General features: G+C 44.1%; 1 protein-coding gene across 1 annotated transcript; it reads left to right on the top strand.

The window, feature by feature from the left end:
• Positions 1-630: 630 nt before the first annotated feature.
• LOC137545844 (nuclear pore complex-interacting protein family member B12-like) lies at positions 631-11,538 on the top strand. The gene is made up of 16 exons (XM_068267538.1): positions 631-704; positions 3,230-3,280; positions 3,362-3,412; positions 3,537-3,552; positions 5,347-5,380; positions 5,493-5,523; positions 5,713-5,731; positions 6,965-7,030; positions 7,245-7,298; positions 7,880-7,924; positions 8,251-8,316; positions 8,406-8,444; positions 9,512-9,541; positions 9,728-9,844; positions 10,225-10,314; positions 11,341-11,538. The coding sequence occupies exons 9-16, from the start codon at positions 7,294-7,296 to the stop codon at positions 11,402-11,404; spliced, it is 456 nt and encodes a 151-aa protein (XP_068123639.1). The 5' UTR covers positions 631-704; positions 3,230-3,280; positions 3,362-3,412; positions 3,537-3,552; positions 5,347-5,380; positions 5,493-5,523; positions 5,713-5,731; positions 6,965-7,030; positions 7,245-7,293; the 3' UTR covers positions 11,405-11,538.
• The last annotated feature ends 676 nt before the right edge of the window (positions 11,539-12,214 follow it).

Here is a 12,214-nt window from a genome sequence, read left to right as displayed (position 1 = left end):
CTCCAGCATGTGGCTCACGTATTCGCGCTGACGTCAGCTGGACTATACTCCGCTGGCGCAGTAGTTCTCTGCCTGCGCAGTACAATCCGGATGACGTCAGTGCGACTTCATGACTGTACTGCGCAGGTGCAGTAGTTCTGTGCCATATTATAAGTGGTCAGAAACTTGTAAATAACTAATGAAAGAATAAAGGTACATTAAAACCAAGCACACCATTGCTTTTCTTGTGAAATTCCCAATAAGTTTGATGTGTCACATGACCCTCTTCCTATTGAAAAAAGTTGGATTCAAAATGGCCAACTTCAAAATGGCCGCCATGGTCACTACCCATCTTGAAAAGTTTCCCCCCCCCCCTCACATATACTAATGTGCCAAAAACAGGAAGTTAATATCACTAACCATTCCCATTTTATTAAGGTGTATCCATATAAATGGCCCACCCTGTAGATATGAAGTTGGAATTTGCTGGGCTTATACTGAGGGCGGCTTGTGCTGATATTTTTATCTGATATACAGAGATGTAGCATTAGTAATAGGCACAGCAGCTGCTTTATGGCACTACAAACACTGATGTCATGCCTGTAGTCATATGTGTGTCTGTATAGACTTGCTGAGGACTGTCCTTTAACTGTCTCCTTTCCATTTACAGACGTATCTACAAATCCTGTGACCTGCGGAAGACTATTGTGCGACCAGCGACTGCTGTGAGTATTGCAGTGATATTAACCACTTCACACTCCTTCTTCCCCGTATGGACAGTTGACATTTTAGCTATGCCCTTATTTAATAAGCTGTAACTTTATTACTACTTATGACATCTGAAGGTGGCCATACATTCGGTGTCGGGGCGGCCGATTGACCATCTGTTTCAATTGTTATAATAGGTTTGATTTATTGGTTGCATGTATCGATAGGACAGGCTGTAGATGTAGGGGCGATTTGCTCAATTGGGTGCGCGGCGGCAGTGGCGAGCGATATCGGGACGAGAGACAAATGCAGCAGAAGCTCTGGCACTCCCCAATGTAAAATGCTCCCTCTGGTGCAGTATACTTTACCTGTCCGTCGCTGGCTCTGTGTTATACGCGCCCCACGTATTTGCCTCGTTTTCCCCTTATGGACCAGAGCAGTTTTGACGCTTCAGCTATGTCCCTATTAAATTAGTAATAACTTTATCAATTGGGGGAGGGGGCTTCTTCTCCCATTTACTATAAAACTTAAATTATTTTCCTGTCACAGTTTATGATGATGATATTTGACTCTGAAATAAAGGTGTTTTTTGCTACAGTGTATACTTTTCACTTTAAAATTAGAAAATATTGAGAGTATTTTTAATGATAAAAATTAGGGAGAAAGTTTAGAGGGGGAGGTTAATTAACAATTTTATTATGTAGAAAGTGTTATCTTAAAAGTGGGCGTGGTTAAACAGTATATTTTCTTGTAATAGTTCTCACTGCATCCCCATTATTTCGTTTTACTCTATAACATTTTCCCATTTGACCCATGGTCCCCCCTCCCTTAAAAAGTTTTCCCTGAAAGTCTAGTGGCATCCCTGTATGCTCCCCTGGCAGGGTGAGCCGAGGTTCTCTAATAACAGAGATATCACACTGCTCCCCCCCCCCCCCAATTCTGACTGCCCCAGTATAGATAGCAGACATTCCCCCAGTATTAGGTAGGTTCTCCCACCCCAGTATAAGAAGCATTATGTGCCCGCGGTGTTAGGTTCCCGCAGTATAAATAAGCCAGATCTGCCTCCACCATTATATGCACCTCCAGTATAGGTAGCCACATGTGCTCCATGTATTAGCCCCCCTATAGGTAGTTAGAGTTATCCCCAGTATTAGCCCCCCAATATATATAGCCAGATGTTCCCCCAGTGTTAGTCCCCCAGTATATATAGCCAGATGTCCCCTGTATTAGCTCCCCCCAGTATATATAGCCAGATGTGCCCCTGTATTAGCTCCCCCCAGTATATATAGCCAGATGTGCCCCTGTATTAGCTCCCCCCAGTATAGGTAGCCAGATGTGTCTCTAGGATTAGTTCCCCCCATTATAGCCAGATGTGTTCCAGTATTATCCACCCCCCAGTCCAAGTATTTAGACATACCCCAAGTGTTAAATTTCACTTCCCTCCATGATGTTCCCCATGATGTCCTGCCCACCCCCCATTATGGATAGGGGTGGGCCTGAGAGGCCCCCCACTATAGGAAGCCAGAGAGTGCTTGCCCAGTATAAGTAGCCAGAGAGCACCCTACTATAGGTAGCCAGAGAATGCTTCCCCAGTATAGCTAGCCTGAGAGGCCCCCCACTATAAGTAGCCAGAGAGCCCCCTACTATAGGTAGCCAGAGAGTGTTCTCCCCAGCATAGGTAGCCAAAGAAATCTCCCCCCAGTATAGGTAGCCAGAGAGTGCTCCCCCCAGTATAGTTAGCCAGAGAGACCTTCCAGTATAGCCAGAGGCGGGACAAGGTCCTCCAGCACCCAAGGCTGAGACACCAAAGTGCGCCCCTCCATCCCTCCCACCCCAGCCGTCACACACTGATTGCTATTAGACTAAAAGGTGCCACAGAGCCCACAACCTCCCCAACACCTCAATATCTAGTTATCTGGCTTGCAGTCACTGCTATGTATCCCCTTTTCTTATTTCTTTCTGCTTCAAACACAATTAGGAATGACAGCTGAATGAATTCTGCGCCCCCTCCTACACTGCGCCCTGAGGCTGGAGCCTCTCCAGCCTATGCCTCGGCCCGGCCCTGAGTATAGCTAGCCTGAGAGGCCCCCCACTAAAGGTAGCCAGAGAGTGCTTCTCCAGTATAAGAAGACGGGCTACATGTGGCCGGATCCTGATGCCCTCTTTGCATATACCCTTCCAGGCTGCGTCTCAGAGTGTGGTTCGGGGTTCTCAATTTATAAATTTAACCCCGAGCTACACTTGGAAAAAACACTAGGGGGTTAAGTAACATGTGAAGTCTAATTCTCTGCAATGACCACACATCTCCAGCTAGTCCTGCCAATCACAGGGAACTGAGACCCCTTTTCTGACCTCTTTTCTTACTGTTATTATTATTATATAAGGAATGTTATCCCGCTATATTACCCAGTCTGCCACTGAGGCTTATTTATTTTGATCTGTGTTTAATTGTGCATTGGAAAATGTTATTACATCACTATAGCTGATGTGACGTCATACAGACCATGTGAGCTTAATGTTTCTTTTTTTCTTTTCTCTACAGAATTATGTCTGACCTTGAGGACCCGAAAACTTTGAGCCCTCCATCCATGTCGTGAGTATATCCATATGCTGTTCAGTAACCCTCCTGTAACATTAGCAATAATAATAATATCTTGCTTTCTTTCTTATATAGGGAGTTTCCAATCCGAACAGTGCATCATTCGGACACTAGCCTGCAAATTATGTAAGTATATCAATACATGTGCAGCATCTCACCAATAGTGTCTTTATATAGAGGTAATAGATTGATGTCCATATAGAGCGGCAGTAGCCGGTGAATTTACTTTCCTGTTTTTTTTCTCTTATAGACCTTGATATAGACATGTGAGTATAACCATGGGCGGTGCACAAAGACTACCTAATACTACTATGGGGGGTGCACAAAGACTACCTAATACTACTATGAGCGGTACACAAAGGCTACTTAATACTACTATGGGGGGTGCATGAAGATTACCTAATACTACTATGGGAGTGCACAAAGGCTACTTAATACTACTATGGGGGGCGGGGGGTGCATGAAGGCTACCTAATATTACTATGGGCGGTGCATGCAGGCTATCTAATACTACTATGGGGGGTGCACAAAGACTACTAATACTACTATGGGCGGTACACAAAGGCTACTTAATACTACTATGGGGAGTGCATGAAGGCTACCTAATACTACTATGGGGGGTGCACAAAGACTACCTAATACTACTATGGGGTTGCACAAAGGCTACTTAATACTACTATAGGGGGTGCATGAAGGCTACCTAATACTACTATGGGCGGTACACAAAGACTACCTAATACTACTATGGGGAGTGCATGAAGGCTACCTAATACTACTATGGGGGGTGCACAAAGACTACCTAATACTACTATGGGCGGTACACATAGGCTTCATAATACTTCTATGGGGGGTGCATGAAGGCTACCTAATACTATTATGGGTTGTGCACAAAGGCTACCTAATACAACTATGGGGGGGTGCATGAAGGCTACCTCATACTACTATGGGGGTTGCATAAAGGCTACCCTACCTAATACTACTATGGGGGGGGGGGGGTGCATGAATGCTACCTAATACTACTATGGGGGGGGGGGGGGGGTGCATGAATGCTACCTAATACTACTATGGGCAGTGCACAAAGATTACTTAATTCTACTATGGGGGTACACAAAGGCTACTTAATACTACTATAGGGGGTGCATGAAGGCTACCTAATACTACTACGGGTGGTGCACAAAGACTACCTAATACTACTATGGGGGTGCATGAAGGCTACCTAATACTACTATGGGGGTGCACAAAGACTACCTAATACTACTATGGGGAGTGCACAAAGACTACCTAATACTACTATGGGGGGTGCATGAAGGCTACCTAATACTACTATGGGTGGTGCACAAAGGCTACCTAATACCACTATGGGGGTGTGCAAAGACTACCTAACACTACTATGGCGGGTACACGAAGGCTACCTAATACTACTATGGGGGGTACATGAAGGCTACCTAATACTACTATGAGAGGTGCATGAAGTCTATCTAATACTACTATGAGGGTGCACAAAGACCACCTAAGACAATTATAAGGGGTGTACAAAGGGTACCTAATACTACTATTGAGGGTGTACAAAGTGTACATAATATTTCCATGGGGGAGCAGAAAGGCGACCTAAAACTACTATGGAGGGGGATGTACAAAGGCTACTGAATACTACTATGGAAGGGGTGTACAAAGGCTACTGAATACTACTATGGGGGGGGGGGGGGGGGCTTAAAAGGTTATCTAATACAACTATCTGGGCATTAAGAGTGGGCCAAAAATGACTTACTACTACTATTGGGGTGGGCAGACCCAAAAGCTTCCTAATACTATAATTTGGGAATGATAAGGGGGCACAAGTGCTACCTAATACTACTGTATGGGGTGGGGGTGATGGAGGGGGCCACAAAGGCTACCTAGTGCTGCTACCTGGGAGGAGGGATGTAACAAGAGACCACATAACCTACCTAATACTGTCTGGGGAGGGGAGTGATGGAGGGCCACAGAGGCTCCCTAGTATTGCTATTTGTGTTACTTTACTCTTCCTGTATCTGACACAGTTTTTGTTTCTCTCATTACAGTGAAGATCTTCAGATTTCTTCTGACAGTGATTCAGTAAGTACACCTGACATGGCATGTGAGGAATGGATGAAAGTTGTTGTTGGTGGTGAATATAATGTAATAACATGAAATACTAATTTGTGTCTTTTCACTTTTCTCTTTTCAGTCTGATTTTGAAAATGGCGGATATCTTGACTGTAAGTATGAGTCAATTGTACACACACAGGACCAGCAACGGTAATGGCAGAGCTACAGTTCAGTCAGTGCAGGACACTATTATTACTATAGGGGAGGACCAGCTTATCCCACAAAGCCTACAATACTCAAACTATTCTGTGCCTGATATTTTTGGATAATCTCACTCATGTTCTCTCTTTTATTTTCAGGCCTTGAAAGAGACGAACTGTAAGTATTTTTTCTTTGGCTACAAAGCCTACAGGTGCAACTCGAAAATTAGACTATCGCTCAAAAGTTAATTTATGTCAGTAATTCAACTTAAAAAGTGAAACTAATATATGAAATATACCCATTATATGCAAAGTGAGATATTTCAAGCCTTTATTTGTTATCATTTTGATGATTATGGCTTAAAGTTTATGAAAACCCCAAAATCAAAATCTCAGACCATTAAAATATTGTGAAAATGTTCCATATTCTAGGCTCAAAGTGTCAGACTCTAATCAGCTAATTAATCCTAAAGACCTGCAATGGGTTCTTATTTCATGTATCAGTTTCACCTTTTAAGTTGAATTACTGAATAATGGACTTTTGCACGATATTCAAAATTTTTGAGTTTTACCTGTTTATATTCACTTACAGTATAAAAAGATGTGTGATATACATGCCTTCTATGTGTGATATACCATATTTTTCAGAATATAAGGCGCACCTAGGTTTAGAGGCTTTCCCTAGTGACGGCTTCTGCTAATGATGGCTTAGTGAACATGTTCTGTCACTTATAGTAAGCAGTAGAAATCTGACAGAAGTGACAGGTTTTGGACTAGCCCATCTCTTCATAGGGGATTCTCAGGGATTTATTTATTTTCAAAAGCACTTAGTTAATGGCAGTTACTCTGTACAACTGCCAAAAAACTGTGTAGCGAGCAGGGAAGCTGGCCAGCATCATTGTTTAAATCCTTTTTAGGGAACATCTTTATAAAGAATAAAAGCCTTGCTGAGAATCCCCCTATGAAGAGATGGACTAGTCCAAAACCTGTCACTTCTGTCAGATTTCTACTACCTACTGTAAGTGACAGCAACATTGGAGAAATGTAAATTTATGGCTCATTTTACTATGGAAAATACATACTTCTTATTTGTCTGTTTGCACATATTTTAAATTTTACAATTTTTCGCCATAGTGCCCCTTTAACTACAGAGGAGGTAACTTAAGGAATGAAGAGATAAGCTAACTCTCTCACTGTTTGTAGCAAGTTTTCTCTTGCCTTATTATCTCCAGCATGATCTTAGTGAATTGAGGCCATTATCATAGACTACTGATAGCAGTTTTCTCACCTTCACTGACTTATGTTCCCGTATTGTTCAGAAGGTGGAAGGATTGCTGTTGTAGATGTTTAAAACATGTCAGAGACCCATTTCAAGCAAAGATAGCTCATTATTCTCTCTTTCATCCCTTAGCTACCTTGCTACTCGTCTGGCTTCTGCCCTCTTCATCAGGGACATCCTGGACGAACCAAGTGGCGAGTGAGTATCACATCTACTATTCACTTTTTGTTTATAAAATGTTTTTACTGTATGTGTAATGTTATTGTGGGAAGGTGAACATATGAAATCATTACACATCACTTCATTACAGGATGAGGCCGAGGTCACTAATATTACTCAGATCTGGCTATATACAGATGTGTTATGATAATATGATGGCTCATGTAATCATTCTGTCTCTTGTATTCCTTAGGATTGGCCTGGCCATCGTGCAGAACCGCCTGACCAGAGACCATGGACCAATGCCGTAAGTATTGAATTATTGTTATTTATTGGATTTATATAGCACCATTACGCAGCGCTGTACAATAAATTAGGTTGCAAACATTGATAATAGGGGTTACAGACAACACAATACAGGGAATAAGCAATAAGACACACAATGCCAGATCATGCACTAGAGTAGTAGTCCGAGTAATGCAAGTTCATGTTAATCGATGAGCAGAATGCACGATCAGATAGGATACACAAGGAGGGAGGGCCCTGCCAAAGGCTTACAATCTAATGGGAGGGGATGGTGACATGATAGGAGGGGGGCTGCATCAAGATTCTATGATAGTCTGTGTAGGCTGGGATGCAGTTAGTGGTCAGATACGTGTGCAGTCAAATGGGCGGGACACACACAGACAATACTTGTATGATGCAGTTGGTTGTCAGATACGTGTGCAGTCAGATGGGTGGCGCACATAGGCAATACTTTTAAGATGATGTTGGTTGTCAGATACGTGTGCAGTCAGATGGGCGGGACACACACAGGCAATACTTGTAAGATGCATTTGGTTGTCTTTTACTTGTATGCTGAGATTATGTCTGCTTTATTCCCTGCAGATCTTACGAAGACATGCAGAGCCCAACACCCGAGAACCTGTGGGTGTAAGTATTACCACTGACCAATCAGCTCTCTGGTACATTTTATAGACAACAGCGTGTCCAATCACCTACCTGTTCTACATGACATTGTATAGCCATGGAGATATACAGGGATGGTGTGAAAGAGACCCACTACTAATGCTCTATAACAACTGCCATGCTATAAGCTGGCCCCTTAATCACGTGTCTCCATTACATGTATTACATTCCAGCCTCCAGCCGCTTACCTGGACTCCTTTCCATTCTCGAGTTGCTGTGTAAGTATTACCTTTGAGTTTATTCATCAATAACATAAAAAGTAACGCCTCGCCCTTTGTCTTATTTCCTAGGATCATCACCGCCGTGGCTGCTGACCTTATATTCGCCATGGAGATGCACCCGGTGCCCCCCCTCACGTAAGTATTACCTGAATCTTATAGTTTGACCTGCATTAGATTGCTGTCCAAGGATTGTAACCTCATTTTACATTTGTTTCCTTTTATAGGGACGATGAGGAAGATGCCTGGAGGAAAGTGGTGAAGAGGTGAGTATTACCATATACACAATACACAGCAATACACAAGCAGCTCCACTATTTCCCCCATTAGCACTGGGAGTGGCAGTCACACCTCTTTCCTTCGGGCCCTCAGTGATACAAGGAGGTATTTAGGTAGGGAATGCCTAGGTGCAGTGGTGTAGCTAGACCTTATGGGGCCCCATAGCAAAACTTTCATGGGGCCATAAAATGTAGGCATACTTGGGAAATGCCACCTACCTCTCCCCTATGGATATGGCCACCTACCTCTTCCCTATGGATATGGCCACCTACCTCTCCCCTATGGATATGGCCACCTACCTCTCCCCTATGGATATGGCCACCTACCTCTCCCCTATGGATATGACCACCTACCTCTCCGCTATGGATATGGCCACCTACCTCTCCCCTATGGATATGGCCACCTACCTCTCCCCTATGGATATGGCCACCTACCTCTCCCCTATGGATATGACCACCTACCTCTCCGCTATGGATATGGCCACCTACCTCTTCCCTATGGATATGGCCACCTACCTCTCCCCTATGGATATGAGGTAAATGGGAGATTTGCATTCTCATGTGATCTACACTGCATATAGTACATGGGCACTTGAATACATCAAGTACCACCTGGGCCCCCTCTGCTCCAGGGCCCCATAGCAGATGCTATGAATATTGCTACGCCCTTGCCTAGGTGTTATATTGGGGTCTTCCATGACTGAACGCGGTCTCCCCAGGCCCCTCTAGTGGTGAACATTAGTATTCACAGTACATCAATTCAGGCTTTACCATACTGCAGAAATGCATTAGAAAAAAGTGCCTCTTTTAAGCCTTTCCAATACTTTTCCCTAATCAGCCCCCCCCCCCCCCAGCAGCTCATTATTTCCTGGGTGCTGGGATGGGACATGGGTGATTGGGGAAAGGACTGGTGGGGGTGGTCCGGAGGGTCTATAGCTCCTTGCACTAGAGGAAGGAGGTGATTTAGCATCAGCACAGCGTTTTATGTTGGCGCTATATAAATCCAATAAATAATAAAAATATTAAATCCTGCTATTTCTTATCATTTTTTGCAGGATCCGAGACGACTACCCCGAGGATCCAATGTAAGTACTTTATTAGCCAAACAAGTAAATGGAAGCGCTGAACCGTAAGTACTTGCAGTAGTCTTTACATATATGTATCTCCTTGCTGTTGATTGAGAATAAACATATTACAAGCTATTTCTTCCTTCCTTAGCCCTACAAAGTATTTACTGTGTGACTAATAGTTCTCTTTCACTTTTTCTGCAGTTGCGTCCAGCCACCACCGCCACCAGCTGCAGAGGACATCGAGCCACCGCCACCAGCTGCAGAGGACATCCTGCCACCAGCTGCAGAGGACAACCAGCCACCAGCTGCAGAGGACCGGTAAGTAATTCTCCAATACTTGCTAGTAATGATTATGGACTTTGATGGTTAGTTTATAAAATGGATGCAGGTGTAGGATAACAATGGGAGCCAATCACAAGATATTAGTGAAATGCATACAATTCCGGCTTGCATGCAAATTTCATGCAACTTGGAACTGGGTAAAACAAATGTTCTTCCTGTCATTTTTGATTGGCCAAATTCCAAGCTGCATACAATTTATATTAAATTTGCATGCAAGAATAATTAGCATCTTATTGACCATTTGGTGTCCATGTATGGGATCTGCCCACCAGCCGGTTATACAGGATAAGAATTGTATTATATCCATTGAAGATTTCCACAGCCTTCTTACACTTACCCTTGTTTTCCTTTTCCAGGCCACCCACTCCAGGACCAGCAGAGGGATCACCACCGGAGGCCCCACCGGCAGAGCCAACACCAGCTCCGCGGAGGACTCTGAGAGCAAGGTAAGTTGTCCTGTAACCTGTCTATAGGTGTGGCCATCTGTAGCGCTTCCTATAGGCTCCCTCCTTGTGATGTCACTTCCTGATAGATCAGGTTTAAATCTATGGCTTATGACTGCCCAGCCATCATATCACCTCCACCTCAGTTCTACCTTCCCAGTCTGATTCTGTACAGTACACAGTGGGGCTCCTATAGCAAAGTGCATGTCAAAGAGCAACACTGACCACTACTGATCAGTGTGGGGAGTCGGTCCACAGTGGGTGACCTCTGCTGAAGGCACTACTACTATGCAAATGGGGTGTGATCAGCTCCTCCTCCTGCATGCTATTCCTGACTGGAATGATCAGGGACAGTACAATACAATAACATTTGTAAAGCGCTTTTCTCCCATAGGACTCAAACGCAGTACAGGAGGACTCTGAGGGCCCGTTTCCACTAGGAGCGGTGCGATGCGGCTACATAGCCGCATCGCAGGTGTCCTGAAACACATGCACAGCAATGGAAGAGTTTCCACTGCGTGCATGTTGTGCGGAGAGATCTGAGAATCTGCAGCATGGCACGGCTGCATCCGCCCGCAGCCGCTTGCCATCTCCTCCAATACACTTCTGCATCGGGAGATAGCCGCATTCACATCACTTTATAGTGGAAACCGGCCCTGATTGTGTGGTGGGGTGATGGTGGTGGGGGTAGTTATTCCTTCTATTAGGGCAGATCTGGACATACTTCCCATGTATTACATGGTAATACATAATTTGCTGCGGGTCACTGAGAAGATGCAGCCGGTGCGGATGAAGACTAGAACGCTGGAGCAAGGGAATAATGGAGGAGTGCCTCAGCCTGCAGAATAGAAAGAAAGCAGTGACTTGAGGTACACACATCATCCTGCGCTCTGTACCCACTGAGGGGACTGATGTACTTTTTATAGGCTTCAGAAAGTTATTGGTGTTGTTAGCTTTGTATCTGGTGCATATCCCTGCCACGTGTCCTTATTCCCTCATGTGACGCAGCCTTTATTCTTTCTTTTTCAGATTCGCCAGGGCTTGGAGACGGGTGAGACGCTTCTTCACCTGCAGTGCCACCAGGACGGCCTAAGTAAGTCATCTTCTGATTATATACAATATTCATCTTCTCCTACTAACTTTATTGTCCTCTTTTTGATTTACAGACAGACCATCATTAAGGCGTCCTGCACCAATGAAGAAAAACAAAACAAAACATTCATTCGGGGAGAAACAAGTATACTTTTATAGTTAAGGAAAAATGGGGTGTGGGGGTGTTGGGGTTAGTTTAAAACCAAAAATACAAAAAAAATACAAAAAAGAAAAACACAAAAACATTTACTATTATTAAGTGTGTGTGTGTGTGTTTGTGTATATGTTTGTGTGTGTGTGTGTGTTTTGGGGGTGGGGAGGAGGGAGGTTCAGAACTACTAGGCAATTTCCGGGAGAGCTGATCCAGAGATTCGTCTGATTGCCATTTGCCATCTGGAGTCGGGAAGGAATTTTCCCCTTTTAAGGCTAATTGGCCCACGCCTTGAAAGGTTTTTTGCCTTCCCCTGGATCAGTGCCCACAAAATAAACAATCTAGTAGTAAAATAAACAGGCAGTTTAAAAAAAAAAAAAACTAAAAAAAAAAAGTGTGTGTGTGTTGTGCAATTAGCAATTAGCAGGAGAGCTGATCCAGGGATTCGTCTGACTGCCATTTGGAGTCGGGAAGGAATTTTTCTCTTTTAAGGCTTATTGGCCCACACCTTGAAAGGTTTTTCGCCTTCCCCTGGATCAGTTCCTACAAAATAAGTAGCCGTTTCCCCACAGAATAAACATGATCTTACAGCAACCCCCCCCCCCAAATAAACAAATGTGATCTGGCAGCAGTTCCCCCCAAAATAAACATGATCTGGCA

Source organism: Hyperolius riggenbachi, chromosome 2, assembly GCF_040937935.1.
Source record: "Hyperolius riggenbachi isolate aHypRig1 chromosome 2, aHypRig1.pri, whole genome shotgun sequence".
NCBI lineage: Eukaryota > Metazoa > Chordata > Amphibia > Anura > Hyperoliidae > Hyperolius > Hyperolius riggenbachi.
The sequence above is the reverse complement of the archived record's forward strand: the minus strand, read 5'-3'. Positions and strand labels throughout refer to the sequence as shown.

Bases quoted from the DNA above. Each gene is read 5' to 3' on its own strand.
- LOC137545844 (XM_068267538.1), top strand. The intron at 7,925-8,250 runs GTAAGTATTACC...CTTATTTCCTAG, and splicing joins ACACCCGAGAACCTGTGGGT to GATCATCACCGCCGTGGCTG. The intron at 8,317-8,405 runs GTAAGTATTACC...TTCCTTTTATAG, and splicing joins CACCCGGTGCCCCCCCTCAC to GGACGATGAGGAAGATGCCT.